The 25,380-nt window shown below is 42.2% G+C and overlaps 1 protein-coding gene across 1 annotated transcript in view; it reads right to left on the reverse strand.

Moving 5' to 3' along the window:
• LOC119862516 (NAD(P) transhydrogenase, mitochondrial-like) overlaps nucleotides 1–25,380 on the reverse strand; it is a 68,982-nt gene that overhangs the window by 13,658 nt on the left and 29,944 nt on the right. Inside the window, exons 12-19 of the mRNA XM_038419345.2 lie at nucleotides 23,749–23,910; nucleotides 21,574–21,684; nucleotides 13,737–13,882; nucleotides 7,121–7,316; nucleotides 5,589–5,822; nucleotides 4,037–4,190; nucleotides 3,247–3,433; nucleotides 2,099–2,258 (exon numbers count right to left, since the gene is read on the reverse strand). Of these exons, the coding sequence (XP_038275273.1) occupies nucleotides 2,099–2,258; nucleotides 3,247–3,433; nucleotides 4,037–4,190; nucleotides 5,589–5,822; nucleotides 7,121–7,316; nucleotides 13,737–13,882; nucleotides 21,574–21,684; nucleotides 23,749–23,910 (1,350 nt within the window). The remainder of the gene's footprint in view (nucleotides 1–2,098; nucleotides 2,259–3,246; nucleotides 3,434–4,036; nucleotides 4,191–5,588; nucleotides 5,823–7,120; nucleotides 7,317–13,736; nucleotides 13,883–21,573; nucleotides 21,685–23,748; nucleotides 23,911–25,380) is intronic.

Below are 25,380 nucleotides of genomic sequence, written 5' to 3' on the forward strand. Positions count from 1 at the left end.
GATGTCCTGCAGCTATGAGATGAGTGAAGAATGCGTCCTGATCTCAAGACACGTTTGCCACTTATCATTCATTACACTGGCAGAGTTAAAAATTGCCTAAAACTTTGTACAACTTTATTTTTTTTGTTTGGTTGATTGTTGCTGTTGCAGCAAATTTGAAATGATTTAACATCTGGCCACATAATGGGCCAGGTGTTGCCATTCTTAACAGAAACTTCCATTGAATTCAATGGGCGATTACCCTGAGTAAAGACTGCAGGAATTGGCTTATTAATTTTAAGGAGTTTAGTTGCTAGAAATTACTTTTCTTTTATAAGTATTTGGGGAAAAGTAAAATCCTTGAACAAGTAACAAGTAACTAACAATCCCACAATATTAGTGCCATAATAACAGCACCATCCAGAGAGTGCAAAGTCCAATTCAGGACAAGTCTGCTTTTACACTCGGGGTTTGTATCCCCAGTTCTCTCTACCTTTGAGGCACTCTGCCATGTCACTATTTTTTCATCTGAGGAGGACAGACAGAACTCCCTTCAGAGCCCATAGGACCGTGGCGGATTTAGAGTTAGTGGGGTCCTGTGCACAGCTTCATTTTTGGAGGCCCCCCTCGGGACCCAGCCAAGAAAAAGAACATTCTCTCTTATCTCCTCTCCCCTCCCCTCATTTTTCATTCTTTTTTTGGTCATCTTCCTCCTATATTATAAGTAATGGGAAATAAATGAAAATAAGGTGAGGTACCTTGATTGGGGCAGGGAATTGGGGTGCAGGAGAAGGGCGGGGGGGGGGGGTTCTGGGAGGAAGTTTCGGTGCTGGGTGCAGGCTCTGGGCCGGGTCAGGGGAGTGGCGCTTACCTCAGGGAGTATGGCTCCCAAAGCGACCGGCACACACACCCCTCCGGCAGAGGCTCCTAGGCCAGGGTGGGGGGAACCAGGGGGTCTCTGCACGCCACTGCCTGCAGGTGCTGCCCCACAGCTCCCACTGGCCGCAGTTCCTGGCCAATGGGAGCTGTGGAGTCGGCACTCGGGGAATGGGCAGCCCGCAAAGACACCCCCTAGCCCCTCCAGGCTGCAGGAACATGCTGGCTGCTTCCGGGAGCGAAGTGGCATGGAGGGGGGGAGGCAGAGTGGGTAGGGAGCCACCTTAGCCCTGCTGCTGGCATATCTCTGCACACTCCTTGGGGAGAGGAGGACAGCAGGTCTCTGTGCACTGCCCGGGGAGGGGGCAGTGCATGGAGCTGCCGTCCGCCCCCCCCCACCAGAGGCACGCAGAGATGTGCCATTAGCCGCCTGCTTTGGGGAGCGGTGTGGGGCCACCGGCCCTGGCACGCAGGCATCCTTGCCTGCCTGAGCCCTGCTGCGCTGCCAGGCGGGACTCGGGGGCAGGTTCTCGGATATTTGTCTTGCATTTTGGGCACCCTCTGGTTATTGGGGGCCCCATACCACCACACTGTTTGTTTCATGGTAAATCTGCTCCTGCCATAGGAGCTACTATTCTGTAAAGTGAGGCATTCATTCTTGAGGGTCTAACCATCACAGGTTGGGCTGATTCTGATCTCACTTCCAATAGGGTAAATCAAAAGTAAATCCACTGAATTCAGGGGTAGGTGGTGAGATTCTGTTTCCTGCAATGTGCTGGAGGTCGGACTCGATAATCATGATGGTCCCTTCTGACCTTAAAGTCTATGAGAATTCGGTGTCATGAAAATGGTGTAAAACTGGTGAAATCAGGCCCTCTGTCCATGCAGACCTGAGGATGAGATGGATCTTTTTTCCTAAACGGCTCTTGTAATGTATTTGGTGCTTTATAACAAATCAGCTTTGGGACTTTTTAATACCAATGAGATGTAGGTTACACTATCTTCTTGTTTCATTCTAGTTCTTCTAGTTTAGTAAGCTTTTTCGATGTGTAGAATATCAAATTTTAGATCCCCACATGAATCTTTAACTTTCCTAGCTAGACTCCCTTATTCTTCATAGATATTTTATCAGTCATAATTTCTGCTCATTCCTTTAACTAATTAAGCAGAATGTTGTGCAATAACTGAGTTATCCTGACAAGCGCATTTCTCAATAAGCATATGAAAATATCTGGACTCTTACCAGGGGTAATGATGACAGAGTTAGCTTCCTTTATCATTTCAATGGCTTGGTCAATTCCGACTTCAGTATGTGTTCCAACAATTTCCATAGGTTTCCCTCCACCCGTAGAAGATGTACCAAATCCACCCAAAATCACATTTGGCAAAGACCTATTCATGGCCTGAGTGGGAAGACATGAAGTGAGTGCATTGGTCAGAAGCAATAGTTCTGATTACATTCAGAGAACCTCAAAATAAACAGTGCATTTGATGGGAATCCTCATGTCGTTTGATTGGAAAGGCAAGCTGCATTATTGTTCAGTTCATTAAAGTGTAATTTAACAAGACTTTGAAGACGATGCAGCAATGGTTCAATAGTTCAGTATTCTATTTGGAAAGCTACAGTATCCCACTTGGCATATAACCCATACATTTTGAACAAAGGTTTTCAGATGTGCCTTTGAGAAATTCTTATGTTTTTCAGTCATGTTCTAACCATTTTTCTTTTCACAAAGCCACTCTAATATTTTTCTCTAGGGAAACAAAGGCATTGATTTGTTTAAAGAACTTCTCTCCTCTTACTCATTATAAAACAGCATGTTTCCTCAAAACCAGTCACTGGGTGAAATTTTTCATTGCAGATTCTTTGGTCCTCGTCAAAATGCTGACTGACAAAGCAAACCATGCTACTACTTATTTCATTTTTGAAAGTAAGGTTAGATGATGGATTGATAATGCTACAGACTGTTTATTCAGAGACCATGTACAGTGTAGGCAACAGAAGTGCAAGCTTCCCCACACTACAACCCCACCAATCTGACCTGAAAGAGTCACATCTAACAGCGAGAGTAATTTAGCATCCAGGCCAATATGAGTGCCAGTCAGTGCCTGTTGTGGTAGTGGTTTCTGAGACCTCTAGGAACTGGAGTGAGATCACCAATTGTTCTTTGCATCACATCCTAATTCTAAAAGTCCACCAAATAGTCATCAGACCCGCAATAACTTTTGATTATTTATGACCAGTTTGAACTGGATTTAAACTGGCAATCGATCCCTTGGGCCATCCAGTCTTCTACAGTTTCTCTTTTTAAAAAGTTCCCACAGTAGAAGCTCCAGACTTGTTTCACCAAAGTCAGCATGTTAGCCCAAGCACATATGTTGCCATCTTACCACACACATGATGTAAGAGAGAATCGCTCCAGAGGACCCAATCAGGGCACCAACAATTGTCATCAGGTTGTTATCAAGAAGGAATCCTTCTGCACACAAAGCCCATCCAGAATAGCTGTTCAATACAGTTATGACCACAGGCATATCTGCACCACCGATAGCTGCCGTAAGTGTGACTCCCTGCAATTTAATATACACCACGGAAAGAAAAACTAAAGGAAACTCACGTTTAAAGAATGACATTATTACTAACATGTTAATTAAAAATCAGAACAAACAAACCATCAAATACCTGAGTACACGAACTTGGCTATTTCATGATTATCTGTTATACATAATGGGTCTGATTCTCTGAGGAGCTGAGCACTCTGAATTCTCATTTACACAATAGGAGTTGAACCCACTCAGCATCTCACAGGATTGGACACTTACTCTCTTTCCAAAACTTGTTTCCAAAACTAGGTCATATCTATAGCTGTGGTTTAGAGTATAGGATTACATATACATCTCACTAGACAAACAATAGCTCGTTTTACGGAACTGCCCTTAGCTAAAATGTTTTGGATCCCTGCACTATAGTTTGTGGGATCCTGCAGTGATTTGTTATGGAATTTCTATAGGGCACCATAAACATTTTGCATAGTACTTTGAGGAGTCCTTGCAATTACACCAAATTTTTCAGCTGATTTTCTGGCATTCAGCAGGACTGCAAATGAATGCAAGAATTTTATATTTCCTTTATTTGCATTGAAAGGATTCAGAGAGTGCTTTCTTGCGTTCTTACCATGATGAGGAAAGTCCTGAAACACCAAGAAGACAGGCCATGCCGGTAGTGTAGCTTGGGTCCAGCATAAACAGCCCCATACCACCCACTGACGCTGCCAGCAAACCACCATTCAAGTAATGGCGACCAGGTAGAAGGAGCGGCGCTGAGTTCAATAAACCTGGAATCAAACACTAAGGTGTTAACACTTCAGCCATTTTATTATCTAAACATTTTTAATGTTAAAGTACAGGAATCCCAAAGAAGCTATAAGAGCAGGGACAGAATCAGAAGCCCAAAGATGCTGGTTCCACAGTGGCTCAATTTATCTAAAGGAAAGTTTGGCCCATTGGAGACACAAGGCAGAGAAACTGTTGTTTGGAGCTCTCTACTTCCCAGCAGCTCCTCTTCAACTCTCAGCTCCCAGGAGCTGGTCTTTTCCTATATACGAGTATATAGCCTTTGGGCAACCCTCCATCCCTATTGGCTATCCTGTCTCTGCCATTGAGGGGTCTGCCCAGTCAACAGTCTTTGAGGATGGGGGTTCCTCTCAATTATCAGTTTTCTGGGAGAGCAGTTCACTTGCACCAATCCCTGTTTTTACCCAGCCAGGGTCAGCCTGAAGCCTCTTCAGCTCCTTGGCTGGCAACATAGTTTCTCATTTCAGCTATGAGCCAAGGAAGCCTGTTTGTCCCTAAATGTCAGCCAAGAGAGATCCTGCCATCAGACTGCTTCCCCAAACAATCACATCAGGATTTTTCATACTCCCTTGAGGTCATTCCTATCAGTATATGAAATAGGATGCAGCCCACAGCACCAGAGCAGCTTCCCATGTAGTAGGATCACTCTGCCACTGCTAACGGGGACCAAAGACTTGTCTGGAACAAGAAGCCTCAGTGACTATTTATCCTTGAAAACAATTTTGGACTGAACAGGACCCACAGCATTTGGTCTTTAAGTCATTATTTCAATAGTGACTGGTCATGCTATCACTGCAGATGCACCTCTTTTTTTGGACTTGAATTGTACCACATGAACACTTTTATCCAAACTCATATTTTTACTTGTATATCTTGTCTGTCTTTAGTATGCTATGCACCATGAAATGGTTTGTCTATTTTTCACAAGTGTTCAGTTACTGAGCAATTTGATTCATTTTTATGGCCGTAATCCTCGCACTTCACACTGGAGTAGCTTTTCATTACCATATTGGAAATAAGAAAATAATGGATCCAGATATAGTCTACAGGAACTCTTATCACATTTGCTATGGCCCCTGTTTGTCCTCCTTAGGCCCTCAGTCCTTAGTCTGAGGGAGTATAAACAAGCATTCATTCTCCCTCTGAAAAGTTACAAGAGGATTCTTTGGAAGCTGTCACCAATAACAATCTAATATCTTTTGGCTACCTAATCCCACAAAACTTGTCAAAATAACTCTGTTGTAAAAGGAAGTGATTTTGAAAAGGACCTAAAAGTCAGCTACCCAATTCCCACTGGAAGTAGCACCTCACTCCCATCAAAACCTTTGGAAATCCCATCCTAAATTATTTAACATGACATAGACCAAAGAATAAAGTACCTTGCAGTTTTCCATAAGCCACTAATGAACCGCTGAAGGTTACACCCCCAATGTAGGTGCCCAAATATGCCACAGTTTTGAGAACACTGGCAGAAGGGTGAACATCGAGGTGTGGATATTCAATCATATACTCAGCAATACAAGTAAGAACTGCTGCCAAACCAACCAGACTGTGAAATGCAGCTACAAGCTGTGGAAGGTCAGAGATTTCAATCCGTTTCGCAACTGTGAGACCTGTAAAATGAAATGATTTAGATCCAAGATTAAAGAATTGTATTGTATTTCATCCTCTCTTGAAGTATAAACAGGCAGTTACGCAACAGAGTTTTGTTTTCTTTCTTATGTTGTTTTTCTTTTTGGGCAATACAATAGAAACATAATAGTTGTAGGAAATTATAATTCAATTTAAATCTCCTCCAAAAGTATATTTGCAAGAACATTCTGAGACAACAGAGTATAGGAAACAGAGCCAGATTGGGGCTTTGAAGCTACAATCTCTTCCTTGGGGAGGGCGTGCTGTGGCATATCAGTCCATATCTCCCAGATGTATTCTGTCCACAGGGAGCAGGCAAGCAAAATGCTCCTGGAGGCACTGGGAGAGCACACTGCGTTCTCAGTCACAAACTGGGAATGCTGTTTCTCAGCATTCCTTGCTGTCAGGCCTCCAACTCCCATGTTCCTTGGAGATTACAACTCCCAAAGTTCCTTCTGGGCTGAAATGTGGAACAGAGCAGGGATGGATTTCTACCCTTCCAAAAGGGTCAGCATACCCTGTTATAAGGACCCTATATGGCTACACATGAATGGCCATCACTGAAGATTAGTAAATCCTCTGCCAGATCAAAGATCCTGACTACAGACCAATCGTTCAGAAGTATTGTGATCCAGGAACATACTTGCTAATCTTTCTCCTCTCACCCTATTAATTATATTAGTATTATTAACATCATCATCAAAACTATTAGCAGTAAAAACATTTCGGAGAGGCATAAGTAATGAATAGGAGGATTTTAAATTTTCCGGATTGTGCTCTCCACTACATGGAGGGAAATTTCAATGGAAAAAAATTCACTGTAGGGTTGTCTGTAGTGAGACTTTCAGGATCCCAAAGCAAGACCACGAAAGGTGATCTATGAGGCTCTGGAAAATGGGGAAAGGAGCCTCTGGGAAATACTGTTATCATAAACTCTATAACAACAGCCACCATTTTGAGCTATGGTTACTATTTCCTTTGATTGTAACTTGCCAGCAAGTGCATATTCAGGTAAACTACTTCCTAGAAATAAAATGTTTTAAGCTTAAGCCATGTAACCAAATTTTAAAACAATTTATAAGCTTTGTACATATCTGCTTCACGATCTTAAGTTCTCCTCTTAGGCAAGAGTGCCACCTTTAGGCATTAATGCATTTTCCAAATGTATTTTCTCATCCTATTATAAATAAAGAATTATTAATTGGTTAATAAACCACTAATGAATGTGGTTAGTGGGATGAAGTCAAGCTACATGAATTGTACAATGTGTTGTACATACCTATTGTGCCACCCATTGCCATGGCAGTAGACATCTGAGTGAGTACTTCAGGTGATGGGTTCAGTGCTCCTACCGTAGCTGCTACACCACTAGCCACCCCAATCATACCTAGGGCATTACCAAGTCTAGAAGTGTTCTGACTAGACAATCCTGCCAGTGCACCAACACAGCAAAGACCTGAGCCCAAATATATCATCTGTAAAACAATGCAAAAGTTAATAGATCAGGGTGTTGCAAAATCTCCAGGATCCTCAGCTAGAGTAGGGGGAGGGGAAGTTTCAATGCCAAGAGTTTATGGTTTAAGATATGGAAGATTTCTTCTTTGCATATTAGTGGAGAGTCCAGTTTATTCAGCCCCATGTGCTGAAACTTCCCTAAGTTGTCTCCTTTCCATTCCCTATTCCTGTATTTCTCAGTCACGCCACTCTGCCAACATTGCAGCAGTGACACTGACTAAACTTCTCAAATACACAGCCTCAATCCCCAGTGACATATATTTGAGTACATATTTTTGGCTATTTCCATAACCATTGCACTAGTATTTTCTTGCATTAGTCTTCATTGCCCTGCTATTGTGACTCATCTTCAAGTGTGTATGTGCGTGGGTTCTTACTACCCTCTCCCTAGAGTAACAAACTAATAACACATTAGTTCAAGCTTAAAGTAATTGAGTACAATTACCTTTGCTAGATTTACCATCTCTTTTGCATTGTGTGTGTTTTTAAATGGTTTTAATCAGCAGTTTCTTTGCGTGTGGAAGAAACACATTTTATCAAATCAGTCATTTAAATGGCATTTTAAAGATTGTAATGCTATGAGATCACTCCCATTGATTTTCTGTTACTTTGATTCTTAAGTGTTTTGATTCACAAAATGTTCTGAAATCCCTACATGATGATGCATTTATAAATAACATGTGGTGTTCTTTCTCGTGTTTGAAAAGCACATGGTGATTTTATTTCACAGCATGAAAGCTCATGTTACCTTTCCCCCACCTGTATTACTGAATCCATTAAAATCATGAATCTAAAACAACGTGACAATGACAAAAAGAATATAGGCTGCATACCCACCATTCTCTAATCACCTAGTAACAAATGAAACTAAGACATTCCATACCCCCTGCATAAAAGTCCAGAAAGGCCAGCACAAGACCCTTTGCTTGCTGTACTTTTCAAGAGCTGTTTAAAGGAGCTAAATGTGGGAAAAGTAGAGCTAACATGTAATAGTGTTATTAATACTGAAGTGTAACAATTTTACGAACATTCTATGTGACTGGGTCAGTGAGGGCAAATTACTGTATATGGTTGTAAGATTTTCCTCTATTTAGTTAGAAAGTGTTGATCTAAATTATATTGTGGTGGTGGGAAGAACCAGCAAGAAAGGAACACAATGGCTTCCCAGATAAGAAAACCCATGCACATACTTGAAAGACAATGGGTAAAATTATCATGTTTAAGGACCAGGCATCCTGTCTCCAAAGATGCAAGCTTGTTGTGCCAGGCTTGGAACATGGAGATCGGACAGTCAAAAGCCTTTGAGGGGTAGAGGGGATGGTGGCGGGAGGAGAGAGGCTTGACAGATGCTAAGTAGACAGTATGACAGAGAGAGAGACTGTGGAGGGAATCTAAAGAAATCGGGCCTTCCCCAGATCCAGGGAATGGTAAGCCTTAGGAGGAAAAGTCTGTGCATTCTGTTTTATTATCATTATTATTTTTAGACATGTTTTCCCTGAAATGCTTTTGTTCTAAATAAATGATACTTTGCTTTAAGGAGGCTGTTTGATAACTGAATACCACCATTATTGTCCTGGCAGGAACAGAATTGCAGGATCTGGCGTAAGTCAGACCTGCTCAGGTAAATCACTGTTAATACCATGGGACTGCAACCCAGGGCCCAATCTGAGATGGGACAATCCTGTGATTCCTCTCCAAGAGACAGGCGATGGCCTGAGGCATAGAGAAGGTATGCTTGGAGAGACCAGGAGGTGTCACTTCACCCAGTAATGACGACACTGAGATCCTCTAAAAAAAGACACATATCCAAAATGCTCTTTCCAAGTGGGGAGAAACAAAAGAGCAATCAAAAATGGGATTCTCATAAGTGGGAGGGTGGGATGCCCTGCAATACTGTGGTTGGTTGCTTTCTGCACTATTAAGAGTTGCTGCAAGTCATTCTGATTTGTCAGCATAGTGCCCAGATATCTATACAAGGGAGAGGGAGAGGCAGGGAGAAAATACTGAGAGTAAATATTTCTAAAGGACATTTACCCTAGTAAGCCTCGCCAACAGGGGTGCTTGCAAGCATGTCAAAGAAGGGTGGGGAAATATATCAACTAAACAATGCTTGCTTTGTACAAAATGCTTTTCTGGGATTCAGGAATGATTAGTTTTAAAGAAACCTTTTCCACCAAACAACTGCTGAAGCATTGTAAATTGACTTGTTTGCCATTCATCTAAATCAATAGCTGAAGCTGACAACCACCTGTCAGAGATTATTTTTTGCAGGTTGTTACTAAAAATGTGACTACATAATACAGTAACTCCTCACTTAAAGTCATCCCAGTTAACGTTGTTTCGTTGTTGATCAATTAGGGAACATGCTCATTTAAAGTTGTGCAATGCTCGCTTATAAGTCTTTGGCAGCCGCCTGCTTTGTCCACTCCTTGCAGGAAGAGCAGCCCATTGCATCTAGCTGGGGGGGGAGGCTTGGAACCAGGGTGGACTGGCAGCCCCCTATCAGCTCCTGGCTCCCCTAAATTCTCTTTGAGGCACCTGCCCAGCAGGCTATTAATTGCCAACAGTTCAGGTGTCCCTCCCCTCACTGCCATGTGCTGCTCCTGCCCTCTGCCTTGGAGCTGATCCTGGGAGCCTCCTGCTTGATGTGTGGGGGGGGGGGGAAGAAGAGAAGAGGGGGAATAATGTCAGGGTGTCCCCCTCCCCCTCTGTTCTGCCCTCTGCTTATCCTTTCTCCATCTAGAGCAGGGTGGGGACAGGACAGGGCTCAGGACGGAGAGAGCTTGCTCTCAGCTTCCTGATCCAAAGGCAATGTACTTAGAGTGGGGACAGCGTACTTAAAGAGGCAATGCGCATCTCTCTCTCTCTCTCTCCCACATAGGGTGTGTGTCTCTGTCTGCCATGCTGTCTTCCCTCCCTCCATTCGTGCTGCCTTGTAGAGTGTGAGGCTACATTAACAACAATGTGTTAACCCTTGAGGGCTCAGCCAAGTGCTAGTTCATCATTTGGCAGTAAGGCATTCCCTGGGAAATATCCCACCCTCTTCCACCCTCTGACTTCACCACCTCAACCAAGCTTCACAATCAACATTGCTGTGTACAGTATTAAATTGTTTGTTTAAAACTTATACTATGTAATATAGTTTTTTGTCTGGTGAAAAAAGTTTCCCTAGAATCTAACCCCCCCTATTTACATTAATTCTTATGGGGAAATTGGATTAGCTTTAGATCGTTTCGCTTAAAGTCGCATTTTTCAGGACCATAACTACAACGTTAAGCGAGGAGATACTGTATCATAATTAGGATCCAGGCAACAGGCTAGAAGGACTAGCACTAAAATAATTTTAATGGTGTCAATTTGGGCTGCACATTCAGGTTTGCAGCACTATTAGAAATTACCAGATAATTCTCCTTCTAGAATCCTATCTGTAACCCTACATACATCCTACTTTTTCAAAATGTGTCACTATTTGGGAAACATTTAATGGCCAAATTTTATATTGGTGTAAAGAAGTGCAGGTCCTTTGACTTCAATAGCATTTTGTCCATTTACACCAGCAGAGAATTTGGCCCAATGTCTTTCTAACTATCGGCCTGGTCCTTATGGTTTTAGGTCCAAATCCAGGAAGCATACTCTGAGCTATTGATTTATTTGTATCTAGAAAATAAGCTATAAACCTCCACTACTGTTTCCAGTTCTTCTTCAGCTCTGTAGCTCAGCAAGGTATTTATTAGATATTACATTTTTACTATCAGCACTCTTTGGTGTATTATTTCCTGGAGCCAATTGTATTGTTTAATTCCTTTAACCGAAGTATCAGGTATCCCAGACTAGTAGTTCAGTATAGCTTCAAAGAACAGGGTCCCAATGAAAAACTCTCTCCGATACAGCTGTTTGGGAAATAAGCTCTATTACTTTGCCTAGTGACTGCTAACTGACCTTCTGATAAATTCCAGGATATTTATCAGCTTCCTTTCCTGAAATGGTTTTATTTAAAGTACTTTAAAGAATTAATGAAAATTGATACCTCATTTTTTTCCAGATTTTTGGTGATGATCACCTCTGTGGGTGGAGTGAAGTCCTAAGGGTTAGTAGGAGAGGACCAGTTCAATTCTGTTGGGGGTTCTGATTACTATCATGCCATTTGCTTCACAGAATACTTTCTTTCAGTGTCTTCAGCAACAATAGCTTGCTGCTTAGACTGACTCAGCTTCTGGTGTCTGTATTTAGAATAATAGCTAAGAATTTGGAAGTGAATTAGAACCATAGGGTTAGACAGGACCGCAAGGGTCATCTAGTCTAACCCACTGTCAAGATGCAGGCTTTGTTGTGTTTAAACCATCCAAGACAGCTGGTTATCCAGCCTCCTTTGAAAACCTCCAGCGAAGGAGCTTCAAGAACCTCCCCAGGCAGTCTGTTTCATTATCCTACTGTTATTACAGTTAGGAAGTTTTTCCTGAGGTTCAATCTAAATCTGTTATGCTGTAGTTTGAACCCATTGCCTCTTGTCTTGGCCTCTATGGCAAAAGAGAACAACTTTTCTCCATCTTTTTTATGGCAGCCTTTCAAATATTTGAAGACTGCTATCATATCCCCCCTTAATCTGAACATACCCAATTACTTCAGCCTTTGCTCATATGATTTGCATTCCACCCCCTTGATTCATCTTTGTCACTCGCCTCTGGATCCTTTCAAGTTTCTCTACATCCTTTCTATACATTGGTGACCAAAATTGGACACAGTATTCCAGCTGAGGCCTAACCAGTGCTGCGTAGAGTGGTACCACCACCACATGTGACTTACATGCTATGTCTCTGTTAATGCAACCTAAAATTGCATTTGCTTTTTTTTGCAACAGCATCCAATTGCTGACTCATGTTGAGGTTGTGATCCACCACAACTCCCAATACTTCTCAGCAGGGCTGGTGCCAAGCCAGTTATCTCCCATTCTGTATTTGTGCATTTGTTTTTTCTTCCCTAAATGTAGCACCTTACATTTGTCTTTGTTGAGTTTCATTTTGTTGTCTGTAGCCCAGTTCTCCAATTTATCAAGATCCCTCTGAATTTTAGTTCTATCCTCCAAGTGTTGGCAACTCCCCCAGCTTTGTGTCATCTACAAACCTGATCAGTATGCTCTCTATGCCTACATCCAGGTCATTAATAAAGATGTTTGGAAAAATGTGTGTGTGAGAGTTTTAAAAAAAAGTTTGTTGAAATAGTAAATCTTTTAAGAAGTTTAATTCAACAGCTCAAGCAGAACTGCATTGTCTATCCAGTTTAAAATGTAAACTCCTTGGGATAGGGACCTTATATACTTTTACGCCTGTAAACTGCCACACACTCTCAAGGTGCTCAACAAATAATAAATAATAATCATTTTTTAAAATAGTAAGAGCAAGAGGGTTTCTTACTAAAGCAAAAAGAACTTGTTCAAAGAGTTTACAGAAACTCTGTCTTCCACATACTACCAGGACACCATGATGAACCTCTGAACCAATGCAGAAACATTACTGTCATGCCAAGGCAAGTAACTGATTCTGTGGGGTCTCTGCAAGTACATTTATTCTTTAGGTCACCAGTTTTGCTCAATCCAGTTGATAGTCAATTGAAGAATTTCTTCTTGCAAAGAGTTACATCTAAAGATTCTGTTCTACACAACAAGAGCACATTCTGAGATTTGTTATAGAGGGGGTAGATATGTTTTGTGTTGCTAGGATGCTGGGAAATGATGCAAAGTGCAGCCTGTGATCTTTATGACTATTTAAAAGTGATTCAGAAAAGCCAGTATTGAACAATATTACATCTACCATTGTCTACTTCAGAAATTCCATGCTATATTTCAACAAACTTTTTTTTTTAAAACTCATACATGCAAAATTTTTTCCCTGTAAGGTGACACAGTAACTTGACTGTATCTCACCTTCCTTAAGAAACCCATGAAAGGACAAACAGACCATCATGGAATGGAAATGCAGAGCCAAATTCTGCAATCTTTTATTGAATGAAATGAGTTTTGGTCAAATAAGGAGTGTGGGATACAGAAACGCTATAAAACTGTTTTTTCCTCACTCTTAGTGATGGACAGATTACTAGGAAACTAGAGATTCCATGATCCAGTGAAAAGGGATGGAGAATATTTCACGTGTAAGTCAATAGTTTGGCCAATACTAAAAATTAGGGGCTTAATTCTGCAAATACTGAGCCAAGTACCTATTACTGTGAATAGTCCCTTACTATACATACTAGTAACTATTAAGGCCAGCAGTAAATATTTGCAGAATCAGGCCCTTCATTTATTTAGCTTTGCTAGCACAACTGAGCCTAGCTGCTTAGATTGCTAACCTGATAACTGAGCAAAATAAATCTGAATGTTGTCTGACCTGTTCAATGTTATATCCACTGGCAAGAGAGGCACCATATCCTCCAACAAACACTGCTCCAGGGAGGAGGTAGAGATAATTATATTCTGGTGGGTCTGTAGGTCGTTTGAACATATCCAGCATTCGTTGTGTAATTAAGAAACCGCCTGTTGGGAAATATACATTTGAACTGTAAGAATAAGAAGACAGGAATCCTTGCACGTACATTCCTATGAATAAAAAACACTCCTTTACAGTTGGTGAGGGTTACCTTTGTATTATGTTTGCATTCTGCAAACTATTTTGATTGCAAATTTATCTCAAATGTGGTTAGCAAACTGCCTTCTCTTCTGTCCCTTGCAGAACTAGCATGTTCAGTTCTGTTAACCAACTGCTGTGTTTTTTAAGTAAGATTTTTCAGCATCAAACTTACTGCTCCAAAGGCCAAATCATTGTACCTCCCTCTTTCCTCTGAGGGTACATAGGAGGCAGCAGCACTATTGTAATCCTACAGGGCAAAGGAAAGTGGAGAGGATTCTTGGAAGCCCTGCATGGGGCCTATACACCCTGCACACTACAAAGCTGAACTCCACAATGTAGTAGAAGTTCGGAGACTTTGGTAGGGGTAGGCCATGGAAGGGACTGGTGGGTCTGGGAGTATGTGGATCTATTGGCTATTCCACAGACCTGCAGAGTAAGATAAAACAAGCAGCAGAAACTACTGCAATCTTGAGACTGCAACAGAAGTCATGAACCAGCTCTTCTGCTGCCCCATGCAGGGCTGGCCTTACCATGAGGTAAACTGAGGTGGCCACCTCAGGTGCCAGACTGTGGGGGGCGGGGGGTGTATGCCACAAGGACCCAGAGTGTAGCAAATTGTGTCTGCTGCTGGTGCATATGTATTCTCTCTGCTCTAGATGCACAGAGATGGTGGAGTGCTGTGCTGGAGGAAGGAGGGCATAAGAGACATAACAGGCAGGCAGGAGAAAAGGGGAGAGGGAATAACAGAAAACAGCAGGAGCTGCAGGGAGAGAGAGGAGGAGGAGCCTCTTTCGTACCTCTCTAGCACCGCCAGGAGCCTGGACTGATTAACACCAACTTCTCAGGGAGCTTCCTGTTTCCTGCTGCTTCCATGAACTCACTTGAGGAGAACAGGCAGTCAACTGAAGTAGCAGGAGCCAGTTAGGCCCTTAAGACGCTGATATCTTCCCTCACTCAGGCCCTGCTATCAGCCTGCTTATTTGTCCCCTTCAATTGAGTGTTGAGAGCCACTACTGCTGGCACAGAACAGCAGTCATGAGTGAAAGAAGAAAATGCCCCTCTGGGGCAGCATTCAGAAAAGCCTCCTTTGCTTTCTTTCTTTTTCTGTCTAAGCAGGAAGGAGCTCTCCTGAGATACATATACACAAATGTTCACGGTGAGCCTTCCGGCCCCAGTGAGGATGTGAATGGTGAGGAGATGCCTGATCTTCCAGTTAGTCAGAGTGCAGGCGACCTGGCAGCTACTGCAGCATCCATATCTCCATCTCAAACGGATGTAACCATGCACATTCCTGAAGAAAAGTGTAGATCAGACAAGAATGTCAGGGACCTAGAATCCTATTTTCAATGTCTCCGACTCAAAGAATATTTCCAACACACTTCTGAACAGCATACTAATCCACAGAGACCTTCCTACCAACACTACAAAAAAGAAGGACAATGGGTGGACTCCTCTTGAAGGTCGAAACAACAGACTGGACTTCTACATAGAGTGCTTCTGCCGAGGTGCACAGGCTGAAATTGTGGAAAAGCAGCATCACTTGCCCCATAACCTCAGCCATGCAGAATACAATGCCATCCACAGCCTCAGAAACAACTCTGACATCATAATCAAAAAGGCTGACAAAGGAGGTGCTGTTGTCATCATGAATAAGTTGGAATATGAACAAGAGGCTGCTTAGCCAGCCCTCCAGCACCACTTTCTACAAGCCATTACCCTCTGATCCCACTGAGTTACCAAAAGAAACTACACCATCTGCTCAAGAAACTCCCTGAAAAAGCACAAGAACAAATCCACACAGACACACCCCTAGAACCCCGAGCAGGGGTATTCTATCTGCTACCCAAGATCCATAAACCTGGAAATCCTGGACGCCCCATCATCTCAGGCATTGGCACCCTGACAGCAGGATTGTTTGGCTCTGTAGACTCTCTTCTCAGGCCCTACGCTACCAGCTCTCCCAGCTATCTTCGAGACACCACTGACTTCCTGAGGAAACTACAATCCATCGCGATCTTCCTGAAAACACCATCCTAGTCACACAAAGATGGACTACAAGCCATCAGGAACAGTATCCCCGATAAAGTCATGGCAATCCTGGTGGCTGAACTTTGTGACTTTGTCCTCATCCACAACTATTTCACATTTGGGGACAATGTGTACCTTCAAATCAGCGGCACTGCGATGGGTACCCGCATGGTCCCACAGTATGCCAACATTTTTATGGCTGACTTAGAACAACGCTTCCTCAGCTCTCGTCCCCTAATGCCCCTACTCTACTTGTGCTACACTGATGACATCTTCATCATCTGGACCCATAGAAAAGAAGCCCATGAGGAATTCCACCATGATTTCAACAATTTCCATCCCACTGTCAACCTCAGCCTGGACCAGTCCGCACAAGGGATCCACTTCCTGGACACTACAGTGCTAATAAGCGATGGTCACATAAACACCACCCCATACCGGAAACCTACTGACTGCTATACTTACCTACATGCCTCCAGCTTTCATCCAGACCACACCACACAATCCATTGTCTACAGCCAAGCTCTATGATACAACCGGATTTGCTCCAACCCCTCAGACAGAGACAAACACCTACAAGATCTCTATCAAGCATTCTTACAACTACAATACCCACCTGCTGAAGCGAAGAAACAGATTGACAGAGCCAGAAGAGTACCCAGAAGTTATCTACTACAGGACAGGCCCAACAAATAAAATAACAGAAAGCCACTAGCCATCACCTTCAGTCCCCAACTAAAATCTCTTCAGCGCATCATCAAGGTTCTACAACCTATTCTGAAGGACGACTCATCACTCTCACAGATCTTGGCAGACAGGCCAGTCCTTGCTTACAGACAGCCCCTCAATCTGAAGCAAATACTCACCAGCAACCACACACCACACAACAGAACCACTAACCCAGGAACCTATCCTTGCAACAAAACTCGTTGCCAACTGTGTCCACATATCTATTCAGGAGACACCATCATAGGGCCTAATCACATCAGCCACACAATCAGAGGTTCGTTCACTTGCACATCTACCAATGTGATATATGCCATCATGTGCCAGCAATGCCCCTCTGCCATGTACATTGGCCAAACTGGACAGTCTCTACGTAAAAGAATAAATGGACACAAATCAGATGTCAAGAATTATAACATTCAAAAACCAGTCAGAGAACACTTCAACCTCTTTGGTCACTCGATTACAGACCTAAAAGTTGCAATTCTTCAACAAAAAAACTTCAAAACCAGACTCCAAAGAGAGACTGCTGAATTGGAATTAATTTGCAAACTGGACACCATTAGATTAGGCTTGAATAAAGACTGGGAGTGGATGGGTCATTACACAAAGTAAAACTATTTCCCTCCCCCCCCCATTGTTCCGCACACGTTCTTGTCAACTGCTGGAAATGGCCCACCTTGATTATCACTACACAAGGTTTTGGGTTTTTTTTCCTCTCCTGCTGGTCATAGCTCACCTTACCTGATCACTCTCATTACAGTGTGGATGGTAACAGCCATTGTTTCATGTTCTCTGTGTATAAAAAATCTCCCCACTGTATTTTCCACTGCATGCATCCGATGAAGTGAGCTGTAGCTCATGAAAGCTTATGCTCAAATAAATTTGTTAGTCTCTAAAGTGCCACAAGTACTCCTGTTCTTTTTGCAGATACAGACTAACATGGCTGCTACTCTGAATGCTATGACAGGAATTGTTCATGGGAGAACAGTGGCAGAGGGAAATGGAATCATCAGAAACATACATAACTTCAAATTTCTGTGTGGCTTAGTATTGTGGCATGACATACTGTTTGAAATAAATGTTGGAAGCAGGAGACTCCAAGGTGTTGACTTTGATATATCTGGAGCAATGGAATAACTGGACAAAGCAAAGTCATACCTACGGTCTTACCAGTCAGATGAGGGATTTCAAAACGTTCTGAAGAGTGCACAGAAGATGGCATAGGAACTTCACACTGAAGCTATTTTCCCACCCATTCAAGAATACAAGAGTCACCGAAGAAGACGACATTTTGATTATGAGGCATGGGATAATCCCATAAGAGACCCCAAATGACAATTCAAAGTTGAATTCTTTAACCAGGTGCTAGATTGTGCAATGCAGTCAGTTGAAGAATGTTTCATGCAGCTCAAGGAACACAGCAGTATATTTGGGATGTTGTATGATATTCCAAAACTCCTCACTATACCTGAAGAAGACCTACATCAGCAATGCAGGACACTAGAGACAGTGTTGACACATGATGACATGCATGATGCAAGTGATTTAGGTGATGAACTGCAAGCCCTTTCAAGATACATTTCAGCAAGATCAACTCCAAAGGCTGTTCTGGGAATATATGTGCACAAATAAGATGAACACCCTCTTTCCAAATGCTTTTGTTGTTCTGCGCATACTTCTAACACTTCCTGTAACAGTTGCCAGTGGAGAACGCAGCTTCTCCAAGCTGAAGTTAATAAAAACACATCTTCGCTCCACAATGACACAGAAGAGGCTGGTCGGCCTTGCAACCATCTCAATAGAACATGAGCTGGCCCAGACTGTGGACCTTCAGGAAGCCGTTCAAATCTTTGCAACCAAGAAGGCACGGAAAGCACTACTTTGATTATTCAAACAGATAAATATGCCAGTGTTTACTATGCAGACAAGAAAAGTTACATTTGCTGTTCAGGCATTTGAAAGTTAAGTATTACTAAAAATTTTTGAACAAGGCATTTTAAGTTGTTAGTTCTCCTCTATTGGGGTAGGTAGCAGAGCAGTACCATGAGAGGAGTAGAACAGGAAGAAGACAGAATTGAGACCTTTCAAAGTTTTGGCCCAAGCGAGGGGACATGGGGGCGTCATTTGAGTTCCCTGCCTCAGGTGCCAAAACATTCAAAAACCAGTTGGAGAACACTTCAATCTCTCTGGTCACTCGATCACAGATCTAAGAGTGGCTATACTTCAACAAAAAAGCTTCAAAAACAGACTCCAACAAGAGACTGCTGAATTGGAATTAATTTGCAAACTGGATACAATTAACTTAGGCTTGAATAGAGACTGGGAATGGATGAGTCATTACACAAAGTAAAACTATTTCCCCATGGTATTTCTCCCTCCCACCCCACCCCCCACTGTTCCTCTGATATTCTTGTTAACTGCTGGAATTAGCCTACCTGCTTGTCACCATGAAAGGTTTTTCCTCCCCCCCCTTCCCCTCCCCCCCCCCCCCCCCGCTGTTGGTGATGGCTTATCTTAAGTGATCACTCTCCTTACAGTGTGTATGATAAACCCATTGTTTCATGTTCTCTGTGTGTGTGTGTATATAAATCTCTCCTCTGTTTTTTCCACCAAATGCATCCGATGAAGTGAGCTGTAGCTCACGAAAGCTTATGCTCTAATAAATTTGTTAGTCTCTAAGGTGCCACAAGTACTCCTTTTCTTTTTGCGAATACAGACTAACACGGCTGCTACTCTGAAACCTCTGTGTTATGAATTCACTCCTTGGGCACTTTATCCCCACAACATTCCTCTCTCTAAAGTGCCATAATTAAAAGGTCAGCAGAATTCTTCATTCATTCTTCAACTTTTCAGAAAAGGTGAAAAATAATTTTCAATGAATCAGGACTGATTTGTGCACAATGATATCAAGAGGCTGGAGAAGTCCCATACAGCTAATATAATATTAGGGGTCAGACTGTGGCCAGCCCTACTGTTGGTGTGTAAGTGAGGGGGGAAAGCGCAAGAAGCCTTCCCCCAACCATGTGACCTGAACCTAGACTGGATTGGCTCAGCATTGCAACTCCTAACAGATTTAGGACCCTAAATATCATTTTCAATAGGATTTAGGTATTGAGGAGCCAAAATCCCACTCCCAATCTGTGTGGTTCTTACATACCTAAATTACCTTTGAAAATGAAATTTAGGCTCCTTTAATCAGTTAAGCATTGAAACGCTGAGTGAAGCAATGCATAAAAACCTTTAAAAATCTGGGCTTTAGCCTCTTTGTGCCTCAGTTCCCCATCTGTAAAATGGGGACAAGAGCACATCCCAACCTCATAGGGATTTTGAGAGGATATAAGCATTAAAACAAGATTGTAAGGTGCTCAAATACTACAGACATGGGAGACATATAAGCACTATACACTATGGCACATACTCTCCAATTTCAAGTATCAGGTTGATATTTGATTAAGAGAGTATTGAAAGCCTTTATAGCTATTCCCTTGCTGATATTTTAGTTTCCCACTGGAATTGCAACATTTTAGAAGAAAAAATACAGCTTTCCGTCTGATAACAGTACTCTAATTCTTTACAACATGGAGTCTGATCCAAGTTAAATTGGCACACAGGTATTTCAGTTAAATTTGAAAATGGGTTTTGGCTCGCAATTGTTTATAATGAGCCCTTGGAATCTTGTTTTCTTAACCATTTCCCCCTCTCCACTGTGGCGTGCTTGTACAAGGGTTTGTTGTTATTAGGTTGCTTGTGCGTGCTGGGCTGCTGGCACACGTCTTTGTAGGCTGAAGCTTTCCAAACCTGGGTGCCTGAAAAGCTAGACATCCATGTCTATAATTAGGTACCTGCCTTTTCACCTGATTTTCAGAGATGCTGAGGTCCTTTTGACCTCAGTGGGAGCACCAGAGGCTCATCACCTCTGAAAATCAGGCCACTTATTTAGGTACCTTATTATTGTCTCAGGTGCATAACTTTAGTCGCACTGAATACTAGAAATATCTACAGTGTTGGGGTTGAGAAGGGAAATGAGTAAAATGTGATAGTGTTTACCCTTCACTGTGTTCTCTTAGAGCAGACACTTTACAGGGTAGCTACTTATTCCTGCTACAGAAACTGTTACTCCTAACTTAAGGTTCCACATAGGCATTTACTATTAGAAAACCAAGTTAATCTATTTAAGGTTATGTGCAACAAATCTGTGGGAATTAAAATACCACTAGAGCCAAATTTTCAAAGGGACCTTCTCCTGGCCTCCAACTTTGCTTACAGAAGAATCCAATTTATCAGTTTGTCTATTTCCTAGTCCATTAAAATTCAGATACAAAAATGCCAACAGACAAAATCTCTGGCCTGTAAAATGTTCAGCTTCAACAAATTATAATTTAATTCAACAAGGACTCAGTCCAGATTCTAAATCTGCACATGCAGTGTTGGGCATGCACATTTTGGGAAATGTAAACAGCATGTGTGCATGCACATGGGGTAGCGAAATATCTCACAATCAAGTTTCTGAGTGTAAATGAAGGTTTTTAGTGTACGAAAACTTGCAAGTACAAATTTAGAAGCCATTTTAATGACCCAGAGAATTTCATCAAACAGAAAAATGACCTCTGCACTACAGGTGCAAGATTCAGGAGTGTCTAATGGGATTTGCTGAAGGATTTTGAATGTATGTGTGTCGCAGTTTATGGTTACAATCCAGAATCTGCACAAAGCCACAAGTGGTTAGCGGATGGCATTTCACAGAGCATAGAAATGTCATGCACCAATGTACAGAAACATATATGTCCTATAAAGTCAGCATACATAGGTATTCATTCATATAGAAGAAAACATTGCTCACCTGCAATATTGACAGAAGAAACAAATGCAGCTAGTAAGGCTAGTGTTTGAGGCAAGCTAGAAGGAAGATAAGATCCACCCATTAAAACCAAACCTCCAACAGCAGTAAGACCTAAAGAAAACAGAATAAATCAATACTTGATGACAAAATACATACAAAGAATAAATAAATAATTGATCAGCTGCAGCAAGGAAGGAACCAGTGAGAAACTGAAACCGGTAGGGGAAGAAGGAGCCAAAGCAGGGACCTTCTGCAATCCACAGAACTTTCTATGGTTTTGACTGGACTTTCTGTGCTCGGTGCTAGTTGGCTGTTTGCTCACACCCTCTCCCAGTTCTCCCTCACAGTCTCTTCACCTCAACTTCTCTCCACACCTGCCTCTTGCTCTCTTCTCCCCTGCCCTGTTCCCCTCAACCTCTCTCCCCTCACCTTTCTTTCCATTTAGCTTATCCCCTCCTAACTACCACTCCCCAAATGATTATGTTGCTAACATGAGGTTTGTTGCCATCACACCGTTCACTCTGTTTGCGCGTTCTAGCCCTTTCCCCACCCAGTGCCTGTCTGGTCTACTGAGATTGTAAACTCTTGGGGGCAGGGACTGTTTGCTACTCAGTGTTTGAACAGTGCTCAGCACAGTGGGGCCCCAATCTTGGTGGGTCCTTAGGCAATAACCTAATAAACATGATTAATAAATAATATCAGCAAAGTATTGCTGAGGTTATTACCACATGAAATCCATCACATTTAGATAGTATTGCATCTCATTTTTTCAGGAAGCTATGTGAAGACACATTTCGATAATCTTAGCCGTGGTCTAGGTTCCAAGAAATTCAGTTTTTGCCCACCTCTGAAGCACACTACTTGTAAGATCACTACTGTGTTATTATTCATCAGTGTGTGTGCTAGGTACTTTGCAGGCATGTAGGAATACACAGTCTCTCTATCCTCAAGGAGCTAGACTGTGCCTTGAATCCACAGGGCCATTTCGGGGGAAATAGAGAGTGGCTGATGGAAACTAGGGATTCTGCCTTCCTCCTCAGAGCTCCCAGGCATGCAGGAGGAAGGTCCTGGTTGGATGAGGGAAGCATGTTCCCCTCTCAGCACCCTGCCAGAGTCTTTCCCTGCTCTAGCATGGAGAGGCTTTAGCAGTAGGTCACTACACTGCTAAAAACTACAGTGTAGAAGATGGAGTCATGACTTGGGTGTATGGAGAGCCATGTTGGGCATATACCCTAGGGCTCGGGCATGTCTTTACTCACCTAATCAGTGCCTCACCATCTACATGGCTATTTGTACCTGTGCTGTGGGGTGTGTGTGTGGTGTGCAATAGGTACTCTACACTTTGATGTAAGGAGGATGCAGTGTAGACCTACCCTGTAAGAGAAGAGTCTCTACACTTCCTCCCTGCCAAGTGTAGGGATTAATTACAGTTGTGCCAGACTCCTTGCATTCTTGCCTCCGCCCCCGCAGCTATAAAAGAGCCAGGTACAAGCTGGCCCCTACACAGATCAAAACCATACAAAGGATGTGGAAAGGAATAGAGCCCACAATGTGCCTTGTACAGTGATGCTAGGCATACCCACTTCTTGTGATTGCCATGATGTGTGTGACAGTCTTCCCCATCCTATCATTCCTCATACAGATATTTGTATCTGTTATATAACTTTAATAGCCAATATATTGGCTTTATCTTTAAAAGGGATGCTTCTCATTCAGCCCTTGGGCTGTGTGATTCTAGTGAGTTCTCTGTGGGGAACTTCCCTGGGGATAGAAGTAAAAACTAAAGGCAGCACTGTCTAGAGCACTGAGCAAGGATTTGAGAGGCAGGAACTCCTGACTTCTAAACCCAGTTATAACAGGTTTCAGAGTAGCAACCGTGTTAGTCTGTATTCGCAAAAAAAAATCTCTCCTCTGTTTTTTCCACCAAATGCATCCGATGAAGTGAGCTGTAGCTCACGAAAGCTTATGCTCTAATAAATTTGTTAGTCTCTAAGGTGCCACAAGTACTCCTTTTCTTTTTGCCAGTTATAACAGTAACCCACTCTCTGGCCTTGGGTAAATTACTTACTCCCTTTATGTCTCAGTTTCCCCATCTGTATAAGTGTCCCAGCAGAGATTTTGACCCTACATCTCTCATAACAAAACACACAAAAGAGAAGAAAGTAGCACACTTACCAGAAATTGCATTTGTTACTGACATGAGGGGTGAATGCAGGGCTGGTGTGACACCCCAGACAGTATGATAGCCAACGATTCCAGCGAGACCAAATGTGGTCACCATTTGAGTAAAAGCAGCATTAGGAGAAATAAGCCCCAATCCTAAAACACCTGTCAAGCCTAAAAAGAAAAGCACGTGCTCAGAAGAACAAAAAAAGCACTTTTCTTTATTAGTCATAAAATAAAAACAGAGCAAGAACCCAACCCTGTTCCAATGAAGCTTTGACAATCAATGGGAGCAGGAGAAGGATCCTAGACATGCTTTTATATGCGTAACTTTTATTCCTTGTTTCTGCCAGAACTAAACCTTGCCTAGAGTAGAATTCAGTTCACCAATTTATCTGTTCCAGCCTTACGATCCAGAGCTGGAGATGCCAACAATAAAAATCTCTGAAATGCAAAATACTTAGCTTGAGCAAAGCATAGCAGAATAGTTAAATCAATAAAAGCAAAATGAAAAATGGCATCGATTCTCCAATGACATCTCACAATCTTCAATGCTCTAGTAGGAAAACAGACCACATTGTAGCAGCTGTATATTATTGAAACAGGCATACCACACAAACATTTCAATAATATTCCACTGGTAGAAACTCTATTATCTCCTTCAGTACAGTACTTGTCTTCCTTGGCCATACAAACTCAAATTTCAAAAATTGTTTTTCCTCTAAGAAAAGAATGCACCATCATGACAGATACGTGGCTGAAATTATATATATTTATTTACAGATGGCCAGTTTCTGCCCCATTCTGTAGCACTTTACTACTTACACAGTCCTAGTACAATCAATTGGACCACCCTCTGAGCAGAGTAGTACCCATGAGCAAGGATGATAGAATCTGGCTCTTAGTGGGGAGGTGTCAATTTTTAAAGTGCTAACCAGTCTGAGAAGGCTTTTTTGAAGTATTTAAACTTGCATTTGGCAGCACTAATCAAAGAAAACAGATCTTCAGAGTGGGATAATAAAGTGATTATACTCCAAGGACAGTATTCAGTAATGAACTTATCTATAAGCTTATTACCCAGCAATGACAAAACCATTGTGATGAGGCCGTGTGGGAGGTTTTTTGGGTTTTTTGGAATTAGGGAAGATTTGCTAAATGAAAGCAAGTTCTTAGATCTTCCTCCACCCCACACTCCCTTTAAAATCCATTTTCTCCACTGCCAGAAAATCCCGTTCTTTGGACTACTGGCTACTGCTTTTGTTGCTCATTTATCCGGCACAAGATTTCAGAAGGTGAATAGCCCTCACAAAGGTGTGTTAAAATGTCGTGTCATCACTTACATTAAAGATTATTTTTATATTCATTCTACCCTTGTTCTTTTTAAAGAAACTTAATAAAGACAGAATAATGCAATGCTGTTTATGAGTGAAAACATTACTAGCTAAAATCAAAACCTTGTTATCTGGTTTATTTTCCATTTTAACACAGTATTTTTCAAAGTATAATAATAAGAGCACTGGCAATGACATTTGGGAATATATAGTGCATTAAAAGCCTGATCCCATATTCTTTGAAGTTAGAGTCATTAATATCAATGGGCTTTGGATCTGGCCCTTACACAATATCATATTGGCTCTTTATTAT

This window comes from Dermochelys coriacea, chromosome 10 (assembly GCF_009764565.3).
Source record: "Dermochelys coriacea isolate rDerCor1 chromosome 10, rDerCor1.pri.v4, whole genome shotgun sequence".
NCBI lineage: Eukaryota > Metazoa > Chordata > Testudines > Dermochelyidae > Dermochelys > Dermochelys coriacea.